We start from the raw sequence: 12662 nt of genomic DNA, 5'->3' as shown, positions 1-12662 counted from the left end.
TTTGGCAATTTACCCTTAGAAAAGAATCTCAACAATTAAGAAGAAACTGTAAATGGTTTTAAAAACATAAATAAACATACTATATATATACTATATATATACTATAAAGGGATCCATAATGGAAAAGATAAAATACTACAATTCTGGTAAACTTATCCGAAGAGGACGTACGTGGAAAAGAAATGATTCAATTCTTAAGAGTCAAACTGAGTTATTAGTATTTGATATTGATGAGTTTGATGGAGCATACTTAATTTTGTTGATGACTGTAAACGTTTTTGAAAAATGGATCCGTGATGGTTGAAATTAAGAGATTTGGTAAAACTGCAGAGTGTGTGTGGGTGTGTAAGTTATTATTTGGTAAAGTTGGTTGGATGTGAAGAGGATAAAGAGTGAAGAGAAATGAATGATGGTAAAAAGAAAGAAGTACTTGGAATGAGAATGATGGAAATGCAAGGCCTGGCACATAGCACATGGTGGTGGCTAGAAAACAAAAAAAGCAATAAATGGAAGGGGAGAGGAGTGTGACAAAAAAATTGAAGGTTAGCGAATGAATGGCAGTGGTGATAATGCGGTGGGAAACACAGGTTCAAAGTGGAAAGAAAAAAGAATTGGAAAGGGGTGAGGTAGGGGTCATCATCAACCTGACCCCGTTTGTCTCCTCACAAGTATATCTTCGCACGTTACCAACGTAGATGCTAATGTCAGTCCCTGTGTTTCCCTTTCCTCTCACCTTTCATCTCCATTTCCTCTTCTTTCACTGCACCATCCTCTCTCTCACTAAAACCCCTTCACGCCTCACCCTTTTTCCTCTCTTTTCTCTCATCTATTGTGATTTCTTTCTTCCTTTAACAACCAACAACTGTAGTACTACATACATGAGGTGGTTTGGAGTTGCTTTCTTTTTATTTGTTCTTCTTTTTTCCAGCTGCATAAATGGTGATAATGATTCAAAATGTAGGCAGCGTAGGGAATTAGTTTAGTTTAAGGTATGAAAAACAAGTTTGTCCAAACTGGGTATTTGTAAAAAGAAAAACTTTGGAGTAAGTTGTGGAATCTGCATTGGAAGGATGAAGAACTTGTACTGGTTTAAAGAAATGTCTAACAACGTAAGATCAGGGAGAAGGCTTTCGCTTGGGGAGTACAAGCGAGCGGTGTCATGGTCCAAGTATCTGATCTCTTCAGGGGCAGCCATAAAGGGAGAGGCTGAAGAAGAATGGAGTGCTGATCTGTCTCAGTTGTTCATTGGCTCAAAGTTTGCTTCTGGGAGACATAGCAGGATCTACAGAGGCATCTACAAGCACATGGATGTTGCAATTAAGCTTGTGAGTCAACCGGAGGAGGATGAGGAATTGGCTGTTTCGCTAGAGCAGCAATTCACTTCCGAGGTTAATTTGCTCTTTCGATTGCGCCATCCAAATATCATCACCGTGAGTTCTCTTTCTTCAACCCTTTCTCTCTCTTTCTGCATGGAACATACCAACTTTCATCCTCACTTCTTTTCTTTCATCACTATTATTATTCCCTTTACCAGTTTGTTCTCAGTGATTAAAAGAATACATAACATTTCCCTCCCTCACCACCCTTTTGTCTGGTTCGGAGGTGCAAGTTTTGCGATATATAAAACCGTGTCTACGCCTAACCGCTCTATGATGTGGTGGTACAGTGGTACTCCTTCTCTTTCTTGCTAATCGAAAAATGACACGTCATTGACCTTCTCTCAGGTTGTTAGTGTGTGTTTTTTTGTGGTTGTTGTAGAAATGTTAGTTTTTTAATTGGAGGGAAATAAAAGGAGACAGAGAAATGGGGACAGGTGATTTGAATACCGAGGGTGTCGTGTCTTCATCCGAAGACTTTTAGGTGTAATGTGAAATTTGGTGAAAAATTGAATCAATTATTAGTAAAAGTGAATTACGGAGAAAATATGATTTTACTGCATGTGCTGAAGAAAAGGTGTTTTATTTTTAGCTGGTGAATTCATTTTCTTTGAAGTAGCTATATGGCATTGTGGCCTATCGCACGAGTGGCAGGCTAGTATGAGAGTTACTTTTTAACAGAGAAGACAAGCTTTGTGTGTAAAGTTTGCAAGTTCTGAATATAATAAAGAAAGTAATTAAAAGATGATATTTATTTATTGGTTATGCAGTTTGTTGCAGCTTGCAAGAAACCTCCTGTGTTCTGCATTATTACTGAATATTTGTCCGGGGGTTCCTTGAGAAAATACTTGATTCAGGAAGGACCACACTCGGTTCCTCACAACGTTGTTCTGAAATTAGCCTTAGACATTGCTCGGGGAATGCAATATCTTCATTCTCAGGGTATACTTCACAGGGATCTGAAATCAGAAAACCTGCTGTTGGGGGAAGATCTGTGCGTAAAAGTAGCAGATTTTGGGATCTCGTGCTTGGAATCTCAGACCGGTAGTGCAAAAGGATTCACTGGAACATACCGTTGGATGGCACCTGAAATGATCAGAGAAAAACGTCACACAAAAAAAGTAGATGTCTATAGTTTCGCCATTGTTCTATGGGAACTCCTAACAGGGTTGACCCCATTTGACAACATGACACCAGAGCAAGCAGCATATGCAGCAACTCACAAGGTCTGTTACTGTATTAACACATTATTTTTATTCGCATAAGAAGGAGTTATAATAATTGAACGCCAAAACAATTCTACTACCTAGAGTAATTAAAGTAGGGACTTTTTCCTATGTCCCCGAATCCTTCTGGATATGATGATATGAACTTTACAGAGCATGTGGCTATGCTTATCATACACCCTTGCTTATCAAAACAAGACACCTCATCAACAATATTATATTATAGACACTTCTCAATTAAGCTTTACAACATTCAAGATTCGGTATCTGCTATCAAAATTTATCACAGACAATCATTGGTACCACCTCTGCCCTTTCACCCACATGCACACAACACCAACACGATGCATCAAAATCAAGTTACAGATTCATATATTTTGGACCAATGTAAGGCTTTCACGTTCACTGTTTTCTCACATGTCATACCATATCCTTTGGGTTCACACTGATGTGATTTTATGCATTGAACAAATGATTCTGTGTTGAAATATTTTTGGGTAGTTTTTGTGGTGAGTGAAGTATCTTATTCTTTTGGTGCAGAATGAAAGGCCTCCGTTACCATGTGAGTGTCCAAGGGCATTTAGTCATCTCATAAACAGATGCTGGTCAAGCAATCCAGATAAAAGACCACATTTTGATGAGATAGTTGGGATTTTGGAGAGCTACAGTGAAGCACTTGAGGAGGATCCACAGTTTTTAACCACTTACAAACCACGTCCTAATAATCTTTTTCTCAGATGCTTACCCAAATGTAATACTACTCCCAATGTTTCTGCTTCTACCAAACCTTAACGTTCTCTTTCCAATAATGTCACATCAACTGTATTAAATCCCAGGAAACAAATATATCTTATATGTTTAATTTATAACTATAATCCTCTTCTATATTCTTAACAACTATCTACCATTATTCTAGCACTAAAATAAATTTTAATGATTATTTTACTATGAAAGAAGCGACGAAGTTTGCAAAGACGTGACGAATGCAAATTCTCTATTTCCCGGTTCAAACTTCTGACCAAAGTAACTCTTTCATGTCTTGTATTGTATGTATATTCCAATTTGATCATTTGTTTCTTACATGTTACCGATATGTTACAAGAGTCCAGATTTTCTATTAAATTTATTGTCATATAATAAACTAAAAAAATATATTATGTTGATATTTTAAATATTTTTTTTAAAGCAAAGAATCTAAATTTGTGTTTATTCGTTTGTTATATACGTATGGTTTTAAAAATAAGTACATTATTATTTTCTTATCTCTTTAAGAAATTCTATTAGACTTATTACATGAATGTCTTGACTCAGCTAAAATGTAAATACATGTATTATTAAATATGTATTATTTAGAAAATTATTTAATGTAAAATACTATTACTTGAATAATTTACACAACTTATAAAATTTTATAAAAAAAAAATTCCTATAATATGTTTTGATGACAGCGACCAAGAAATAAATTACATTTCGCAAAACATTCTTGAATAAATAGTACGTAAGCAAACCTTTAGTTAATTAGTTTTATAGATTATGAATCAATTTAAAATGATCATATATAAAAAGCTAAAAAAATTTATAATAATTATTTTAACAGTCTTACTTTATAAACTTTTTTCATTAATTGATAAATGTAAAAAAAAAAAAACATTACCAATCGAAACTAAACCCAAATAATATATTTGTATATATATGAAATATGTAATAGAAAAATTTGACTCCACAATGTCAAGTAAACATTTTTTTGGTTTATAAAGAAACATGTAATCATGATTTATATTATTCACCTTCGCCTTTTAGTTCAGACTTAGAAGACAAACATAATAGTATATGCTAAATGATTTTGTAGTTTATATGTTTATTACGTTAGTCTTTATTATATTACAGGGATGAAATTTATTATAAAATGACAGTTTGGCCGAGTGGTCTAAGGCGTCAGATTTAGGCCCTGGTCCGAAAGGGCGTGGGTTCAAATCTCACAGCTGTCAGATTTTTTGATTAATTTCAGTTTTTCATCTTACAAATTAATGCTCATTATTGCCAAAATTGTTCTTCTTCTTTAAACTGTCATAAACACTGGTTTTATACTGAAACTTCTTCCTTCATTTGGTTGCATAATAATGTTTTTTATGTCTCTTTAATCAAATAATTATGTTTTAGTTATTAACGTGTTAAGTTTTTTACTTTACTATCACGGCTTATTTTTTTCTTTGCATGAATAATGAGTCATCACCAAAAACTTGAGCTTTTTGAGGTAGTTGGTTCTTAATATTCATATATACCAAATATTTTTTAGTGTAAAAGGACAGTTTCAATTTATACAATCACATATATAGCATATATTTCACCCTCACAATCTCTATAATAGAAATGGAAAATTTTATATTTTTCTCTTTGTGTAGTAAAGGAAATACAAACTGTTACAATTACATTATAATCCCATTTAAAAATCCTGAACTGTCTTTTGTTATTATGCATATATTTCTTTTAATTGTATGCTTTTCTATCTTCTGTCTATAGTTGTATCTCTCTATCTATATATATATCAGGTTTTTAGCGACTAATATTTATATTTCAACCAAAACATAGAAAACGAATAAACGAATTTCATAACTATTGACTCCTTTTAAGGATGCATGGTTTAAATTGACTTCCTTTATATTAAGAAATAGTTATGATTAAAAGGTTATTAATTAAAATAAATTTAAAAAAAAGGTTTAATTTATTTAAGTGGTCAATGCAAAACATTTTTTCAGAAGCATTTAATAAGAGGCCGATGATTGGATATTTATCTAAAAAGCACGGATATTCATCTCTGTTGAAATTGCTGATTTTCCTTTTCAGGTAAATGCGAAGGAGACTCTGCTCCGTTCGGTTACCAAAATTGCAATTGCATAAGATTTTTAGGGGTACAATCGCCTTACGCCAGATTAAAAAACGGGGTTGCCACGTGGCATCGTAGAGTGGGTTAACGAAGAGAAAAAGACAAAGAGAAGGAACAATGACAGTTACGGTTGCGCGCGGTTGGCTGGTTTGGGAAGAAGTGTCTTGACATTCCATTCCAGCTCCGCAAAACCAAAACCCTTTTCACCCTTCAATTCTTCTTATTCAAAAACTCAAACATTTTTTCTACATTTTTTTTTTCTCTTCTTTGTACAGTTTACGTTTCATTCTTACCCAAAGAATTGGAATTTTAACGATCCCGAGGGTATATAATTATACCCTTTCATTGTTTTGGCCCCCATTGTTATAAGGTATAGCTTCCATTTTTTAATACCAAGATGAGGATACACCAAATTGAACATATATATTCGCTTTATGTTGGTTTTCTTACCTTTTTAATTTGATTCTGCTGCTGCATCATTGATTATGTTCTTTGTGTTTATAGAATTAATCGTTTCAGCCTGTCAGAATTATTTATTTGAGTTGTGAAATGGGAATCTGATCATTGTTTCCAATAACATTAGTTTCATGCATTTCCTCTGCATGATAACCGGTAACCATGTTCTTTCCATCAATTGGGTGCCATCTCTTTGATCTTGTCGTTAGGATTTCCTTTCTCTTTGACATGGCTTCAAGTGCGTTCTTTTTTGCTTTGCATGACTTCCGGTTATAACATTTGCTTTTTATCGATAATGTTTGCTTTTTTATACATGAATAAGGGTTCATTTTATGTACTTTGTGTTTCATATTGATTGTCCCAGTGATTCTGGTTCCTAAGGAATCAAATATGGGAGTTAACGATGAAAGGGGAGTAAATGTAATGAATAGGTTTGGTTACACTTTACCCTTTAATGGAACATCAAGTCCAAAGAGTTCCTTGAGTGAAGAAAGACGCCAAAGTATTGGTCCAACTTTTCATGTTGAGAGGGTGGTTGAAAGTCCCGTAATTCAACGGCTTCATGGAAATGCTTGTGACATGCAGAGCTCTGATCAATCATCCTCAAGGCGAATTTTTGGATACGATGGCAGTGAGTCCAGATCCTATTCATCAAAATTGTTCTCTCTATTTGGAGGGCAGAAGAGAGAGGAGGAGATAGTGAAAGATGAAGTGGAGAAAAAGAAACAAGGGAATTCTAGCAGGGAAATTCCTTCCACAATGAGTGATAAGAAGCTAGATAAGGTGGGTGAGACTCAGACAAGAACTTTAAGCTGTGTTGTTTCACAAAAACCAAAGAAAGTGTCACAATTGTTCCCAGAAAATCCATCAAAGGCAAGATCACCAATAGCAAAAAGCCCTACTGCAAAACCTCCTATTGATAGGAAAAATGACAGCCCTATGAAAAAACAGAACGCAGCTGTTCACCGTGTGAAGAAAACTGTTGGTGGAAGATCACTGTCTTCAGGTCAAATTGAGATTTCCTCTGGGACAGCATTGGATAAGCCTGAACTGGGACAAGCTTTGCTAAACCAAGCAAGGGACGTAATTTCATCTGGAACTAATCGAACGAGAGCTCTTGAATTAGCCCTTCAAGCAAAGAAACTGTTTGAGAGAAATGCTGCTTATGGGAGACCAAATTTGGACCTGGCCATGTGTTTACATGTTACTGCAGTGATACATTGCACTCTGGGCAATTTCAATGAAGCAATTCCGCTAGTAGAGCGCTCAATCGAGATTCCTGCTATTGAAGAAGGCCAACAGCACGCCATTGCTAAATTCGCAGGCCACATGCATCTGGGAGACATTTATGCTATGTCGGGGCAGCTGGAGAAGTCAATCAAGTGCTACATGGAAGGGTTAGAATTACAGAAGAAGGTTTTGGGAGAAACAGACGCAAGAGTTGGCGAAACATGTAGGTATGTGGCTGAGGCTAACTTTCATGCATTGCAATTTGAGGAGGCGGAGAGGATGTGCCAAACAGCCCTTGATATCCACAGAGCAAATGGTTCACCCTCATCTCTTGAAGAGGCTGCTGATAGGAGGTTGATGGGGCTTATATGCGAAGCAGATGGTAAACACGAAGCAGCCCTGGAGCATCTTGTGTTGGCCAGCATGGCAATGGTGGCAAATGGGCAAGAAGTGGAAGTGGCGTTTGTTGACTGCAACATTGGAGACACGTACTTATCCTTGGCTAGATATGATGAAGCCATCTTTGGATATCAGAGAGCATTGAGGGTTTTCAAGATCCACAAAGGTGAGAACCACCCTGCTGTGGGATCAGTTTATGTGCGTCTGGCTGACTTGTATAGCAGAACATGGAAGATTAAGGAGTCAAAATTATACTGTGAGGAGGCACTTAAAATCTATGAGAATCCCATGCCTGGGGTCCCTCCAGAGGAAACTGCAAACGGTTTTATGAATGTCTCAGCCATCTACGAGTCGATAAATGAGCTAGAAGAGGCACTTAAATTGCTTCACAAGGCACTAACCATACTTAATGATGTCTCTGGTCAGATAAACACCATAGCAGGAATTGAAGCTCAGATGGGGGTGATGTACTTTGTGTTGAAGAACTACACTGAATCTTATAACTGTCTCAAGAATGCCGTGTCCAAGCTTCGTGCTAGTGGAGGAAAGAAATCAGCTTTCTTTGGTACTGTTCTTAATCAAATGGGACTTGCTTGTGTTCAACTCCATTCCCTGGATGAGGCTGCAGCATTATTTGAAGAAGCAAGGGCCATTTTGGAACAAGAGAATGGACCCTATCACACTGAAACACTTGGAGTATGTGGCAATCTTGCTGGAACATATGATGCAACTGGAAGGTATATCTAAAATCTTCTTTGATTACCAGAGTTCTGCAGCATTTCTAGTTATTGTGGCATTATACGAAGTTGTTTGATATTGTATATTACTAGGAACCATAATGAAGTCATACATGTGACTCGTGAACACTGATGTAGTTGTGTTATAATTGATTTCAGGCTGGATGAGGCAATTGAAATTCTTGAAAACATTGTGGTAATGAGGGAGGAAAAGCTTGGGACTGCAAATCCTGATGTTGCTGATGAGAAGAGAAGGTTGGAGGAGTTGTTGAAGGAAACAGGGAAAGTTCGGAACAGAAAAACTAAGTCACTGGAGAACCTTTTTGATCATGATTATATATGACTATAGCTAGATAGGTGTGGTGTGAAAAGGTCCATGTTTTACGGGAATTCTAGAAATGGAACAATGGTAGTTTTTGTGGGTAAAATCAAATCCAATGAATAATCAAGAGTCTAAATGCTGAATATTTGTCCAAACCTCTACTAATAATTTGTAGATACCATGTAACTATTTACCTTATTTGGATGGATATGCATTGTTTTTTGTATAGAACATTATTTTCTTCGTTCCATTTCACTGTTACGTTTAATTATCATCTTACCAAAATTATGTCAGAATAATAACAATGATTTGTAATTCATCAATACTAACAAATATTTACACTGAAGGTATGTAATTATTAATATGTGCGTGTATATATAATTTGAATTTTATTAGCTAAAATAATTGTTATTTTTTTTAAAGTGTTGTTTTCAAATAATTTTATTCTAAATATTTTAGTATCATTAAAATAATTTCGTGTAAATTATTATATTTATACAATATTTTTATTTTATAAATGTACTTTTATTGGTCAAAAATTGAAAAGATGCTTAAATTATAAATATATTTTTCCTATTGTGATGGTGTACAGGTATTTTTATTTAGAAATAGTTAATATCCACCCTATTATTTAGGGATGGTGTGATAGTGAATCTTATGAAATAAGATAGACAAAAATTATGGTTTTAGTAAATTTTTAAATTTGTATGAAATATTTGTAAAAAAGAAATCTATACAATATGAAAATTTCTAAATAAACTAAATTACTTTTTGGATTCTGCATTTATATAAATTATTCATTTGGTCTGCATAATATTTAAAGCTCCGATTAAGTCGTCAATTTTAAAAATAACATAAATTTGGTTCCTTCATTCACATCAACACAAATACTAGTTAAATAGTATTGTGACTACAACCACTACTGTTGCTACTAAGCTGCACTTGCTATTGTACCTTCGTTCTCCATTTTGAGAGGAAGAAGAAGAGAGAGAAAAATTGGATATTAGTGGAAAATTTTGTTCCAAAAAGCTAGTTTTAGAAAATTTGTCTTAAAATTTTTGTTCTAAAAAAGTCGTTCCATAAATCATTTCATATATTACAAAAATCTAATTCCAAAATACATCTCATACCTTCTAAAAATATTGTTTTTCAAAATTTGAAAAAGGTTTAATTATTTTTTTGTCACTATTTTTTTTTCAAAAGTTTTTAAGTTTCAAATTGGACCCAATTTTTAAAAAATTGATACAATTTGGTCACTTTCGTTAAATTTCTTGAAGTGAATCAATAATTTTTTTTATCAAAATTGACACTATGATTATGTTAATTACGTCATTAAAACAAATCATCATTATTAACAACTTCAATTTTGATGAAAAATCCTAGATTTGTTACAAGAAATTTAACGAAAAGGACTAAATTGTATTATTTTTTTAAAAATCGGGACCAAATTAAAATTTAAAAAACTGGAGGACTAATTTGATATTTTAAGACAAATACAATGACTAAAAGAGTATTCAAACCTTCGAAAAACTTGTTCCGAAGGATTTCCAAAATCATGAAGGATAGAAGGGTCATTTTAAAATTATGAGGGTGTTGCAAGAAGTAAAAACCTTCATTTTTTTAAGGTGGCAAAATGGGCTAGTCCAGCCATTTTTGCCCAATCCATCGTTGGCCTATCAAAAATGAGTCGGATTGGACTGGGTTCGTCCGTCATTTTTTTTTTAATTTAAAAAAAGTTAATTTATGTTCTATTTTTTTATTTTTAAAATTTATTGATATATAAAAATAAATATTAAAATCATATTTAATCATATAAAATATTTTCTAAATTTTTAATTGATAAGTTAATATTTTTAATTAGATAAATTAAAATAATCATTACATTTATATATTAAATTATTTTATTATAACCAATAATTAAAACTTAATTGATAAATGTTAATAATTTAAATTATAATATTATTATATATTTACACTTTTAAAAAGTATAATACAGAAAAATTAATCTTTTAAATTATTTTTAATTAAAAAAAAGGCCAATAAATCGAATAAAACTAATCTATATTTTAGTTTGTTAAATTGATAGACGGAAAATACGGTCAAATTACCTAACATGTTAAAATTTACATCCTATTTCGTCATATCAATCCATTTTGTCATCTTATTTTTTTGTTAATTGTATCATGTTGATGTTGGGTTGGTGTATAATACAAGCACTTTCTTTAACTAAAGTTTGAACCGTGATTTGTTATATTGTTGAGACCAACCATTTTTCTTATATTTAATCCTCGTAGATAAGTTTTTGAAGAGAGGCAAGAAAATGTTAAAAGAAAAATTGTAATTCAAACATTTTTGTTGGAAAATTTATAGTGAAATACATTAGGGAGATTCACCACTTTTGAGGATTAAGTTGTCTCTATAATAGAACATAACACTACTTTTAACAAAAAAAATCCTTAAAAGCTCAATGTTAATAGATATTTTCCTTTTATATATTACTCAACTTTTTTCATATTTACATATGAGACTTTCATCTTATATTTAAATTTTTAAGAATTTTATCTAAGTGTAAATTAGGTTTTACAACAAGTTTCTACCATAATAAAATATATTTATCTCCACCCTTTTTCTAAACCAAACAACTTTATCGTTGGATCTTACCACAATCTACTTACCTCCCTTTTAAGTTGAATATCAACAAAAATATTAACTATGATATCAATGTTGAGATTTCTTTCATTGATAGATCGGAAAGAATTATTAACTATGATATCAATGTTGAGATCTTTTTCATTGATAAATCGAAAAGATTCTTTGCCGATTAAATATAAGTTAAGAAACCTAATATCACATTCAATATAAACATTAAGATTCTAGATTTGTGGGTTTTTTTTTTCTTTTTCTCGTATATTTTATCTTTTTTATTATTATTTGATGTGAAATTTTGAACTCAAACATATATTTCTAATAATTATTTTATTACACACTAGCTGTATTCGTATTTTTAGAAAAAATATTGTCAATTATTATTTATTTTATTATTTGATGATTGTTGTATTCAAAAGTTCCTGGGATCTCTTAAAAGTAAATTATTTTACATCAAGATCTTATGTTTTCTTGGATTCAAAACCTTTATTTACAATTTAGTTCTCCTCTTATAATTATGTCTAAATTAAAGATTCATAATCCTTATGTTTAATTATATTACTCATTACTTTGTTTTGGTTAATGAAATTTAGTTAGTTGTACAAATTCATTATGTAATTAAAAATTATTGTCGAATAAAAGTACGCTTAATGATGGAGGAAATTATTAGAATTTTTAGATTTATATAATTATCTCATGAAAAATCCTATTGTGACATCTCATTTAATAGATAAATTATAGTAAATAAAATATCTCATATTATGATAAAAAGAACACAACAAACAATATATAAGAATTTACTGATTACAGTTATCCATAATATACTGAAAAAGAATATCAAATGCACAACACAATGCCATTAAACATAACTTAGACATAAAACAGTTGTCCAACAGGATTGCTCACAGAATAAAAAATTACTAAGATAACAATTTCTCCAAAAAATGTTCAAAAGAGCAATAACTAATACACATGAACTAGACAGTAGCATCACCACCATCTGAATAATCTCTAGGAATCTCCACATATGCTTACACCAATTTTGGTGATCATCGCAAAAATGAAAACCAAACAAGAAACAAATACAAGAAGAAAGGGTAGACTAGAGAAAATATTTTTTTTAACATAGAAATGAGCAAGTAGATTATAAACAAATGAATTAGTAAGCATACAAGACATGTGATGGTAAACAATACAAGACCCTCTAACTCAATTATTCAGATACATGTAATGAGATCGAATTCACTGGTTGTTTGCACTTGTGGCGACCTCTATTGTTCTGCAGAGTCATTGTCAATGGATTTCACCCTACCACGCACAAGGTTAGTCCATGATGATCTAAGGTCATTATCCTGCCAGAGACTAGGACCTCCTACTACTCTCACC

At 32.5% G+C, this 12662-nt stretch overlaps 2 protein-coding genes across 2 annotated transcripts; both read left to right on the top strand.

The window, feature by feature from the left end:
• Positions 1–297: 297 nt before the first annotated feature.
• Positions 298–3504, top strand: LOC114177109 (serine/threonine-protein kinase HT1-like). Its single transcript, XM_028062359.1, has 3 exons — positions 298–1430; positions 2147–2602; positions 3143–3504. Exons 1-3 carry the CDS (start codon positions 1071–1073, stop codon positions 3392–3394), a joined length of 1068 nt encoding a protein of 355 aa, XP_027918160.1. The 5' UTR covers positions 298–1070; the 3' UTR covers positions 3395–3504.
• A 2123-nt stretch (positions 3505–5627) lies between these two features.
• On the top strand, positions 5628–8854 carry LOC114177433 (protein KINESIN LIGHT CHAIN-RELATED 3-like). Its single transcript, XM_028062766.1, has 3 exons — positions 5628–5856; positions 6307–8308; positions 8468–8854. Exons 2-3 carry the CDS (start codon positions 6333–6335, stop codon positions 8649–8651), a joined length of 2160 nt encoding a protein of 719 aa, XP_027918567.1. The 5' UTR covers positions 5628–5856; positions 6307–6332; the 3' UTR covers positions 8652–8854.
• The last annotated feature ends 3808 nt before the right edge of the window (positions 8855–12662 follow it).

The sequence above is a fragment of the Vigna unguiculata genome, chromosome 3, assembly GCF_004118075.2.
Source record: "Vigna unguiculata cultivar IT97K-499-35 chromosome 3, ASM411807v1, whole genome shotgun sequence".
Taxonomy (NCBI): domain Eukaryota; kingdom Viridiplantae; phylum Streptophyta; class Magnoliopsida; order Fabales; family Fabaceae; genus Vigna; species Vigna unguiculata.
Note: the sequence above shows the minus strand (reverse complement) of the source record. Positions and strands in the feature narration are given on the sequence as shown.

What these genes read in the sequence shown, in the direction of transcription:
- LOC114177109 (XM_028062359.1), top strand. Translation starts at nt 1,071, where the DNA reads ATGAAGAACTTGTACTGGTTTAAAGAAATGTCTAACAACGTAAGATCA. An exon ending in GCCATCCAAATATCATCACC is followed by an intron (nt 1,431 to 2,146) that starts GTGAGTTCTCTT and finishes TTGGTTATGCAG; the next exon opens with TTTGTTGCAGCTTGCAAGAA. An exon ending in CATATGCAGCAACTCACAAG is followed by an intron (nt 2,603 to 3,142) that starts GTCTGTTACTGT and finishes CTTTTGGTGCAG; the next exon opens with AATGAAAGGCCTCCGTTACC.
- LOC114177433 (XM_028062766.1), top strand. Translation starts at nt 6,333, where the DNA reads ATGGGAGTTAACGATGAAAGGGGAGTAAATGTAATGAATAGGTTTGGT. An exon ending in ACATATGATGCAACTGGAAG is followed by an intron (nt 8,309 to 8,467) that starts GTATATCTAAAA and finishes AATTGATTTCAG; the next exon opens with GCTGGATGAGGCAATTGAAA.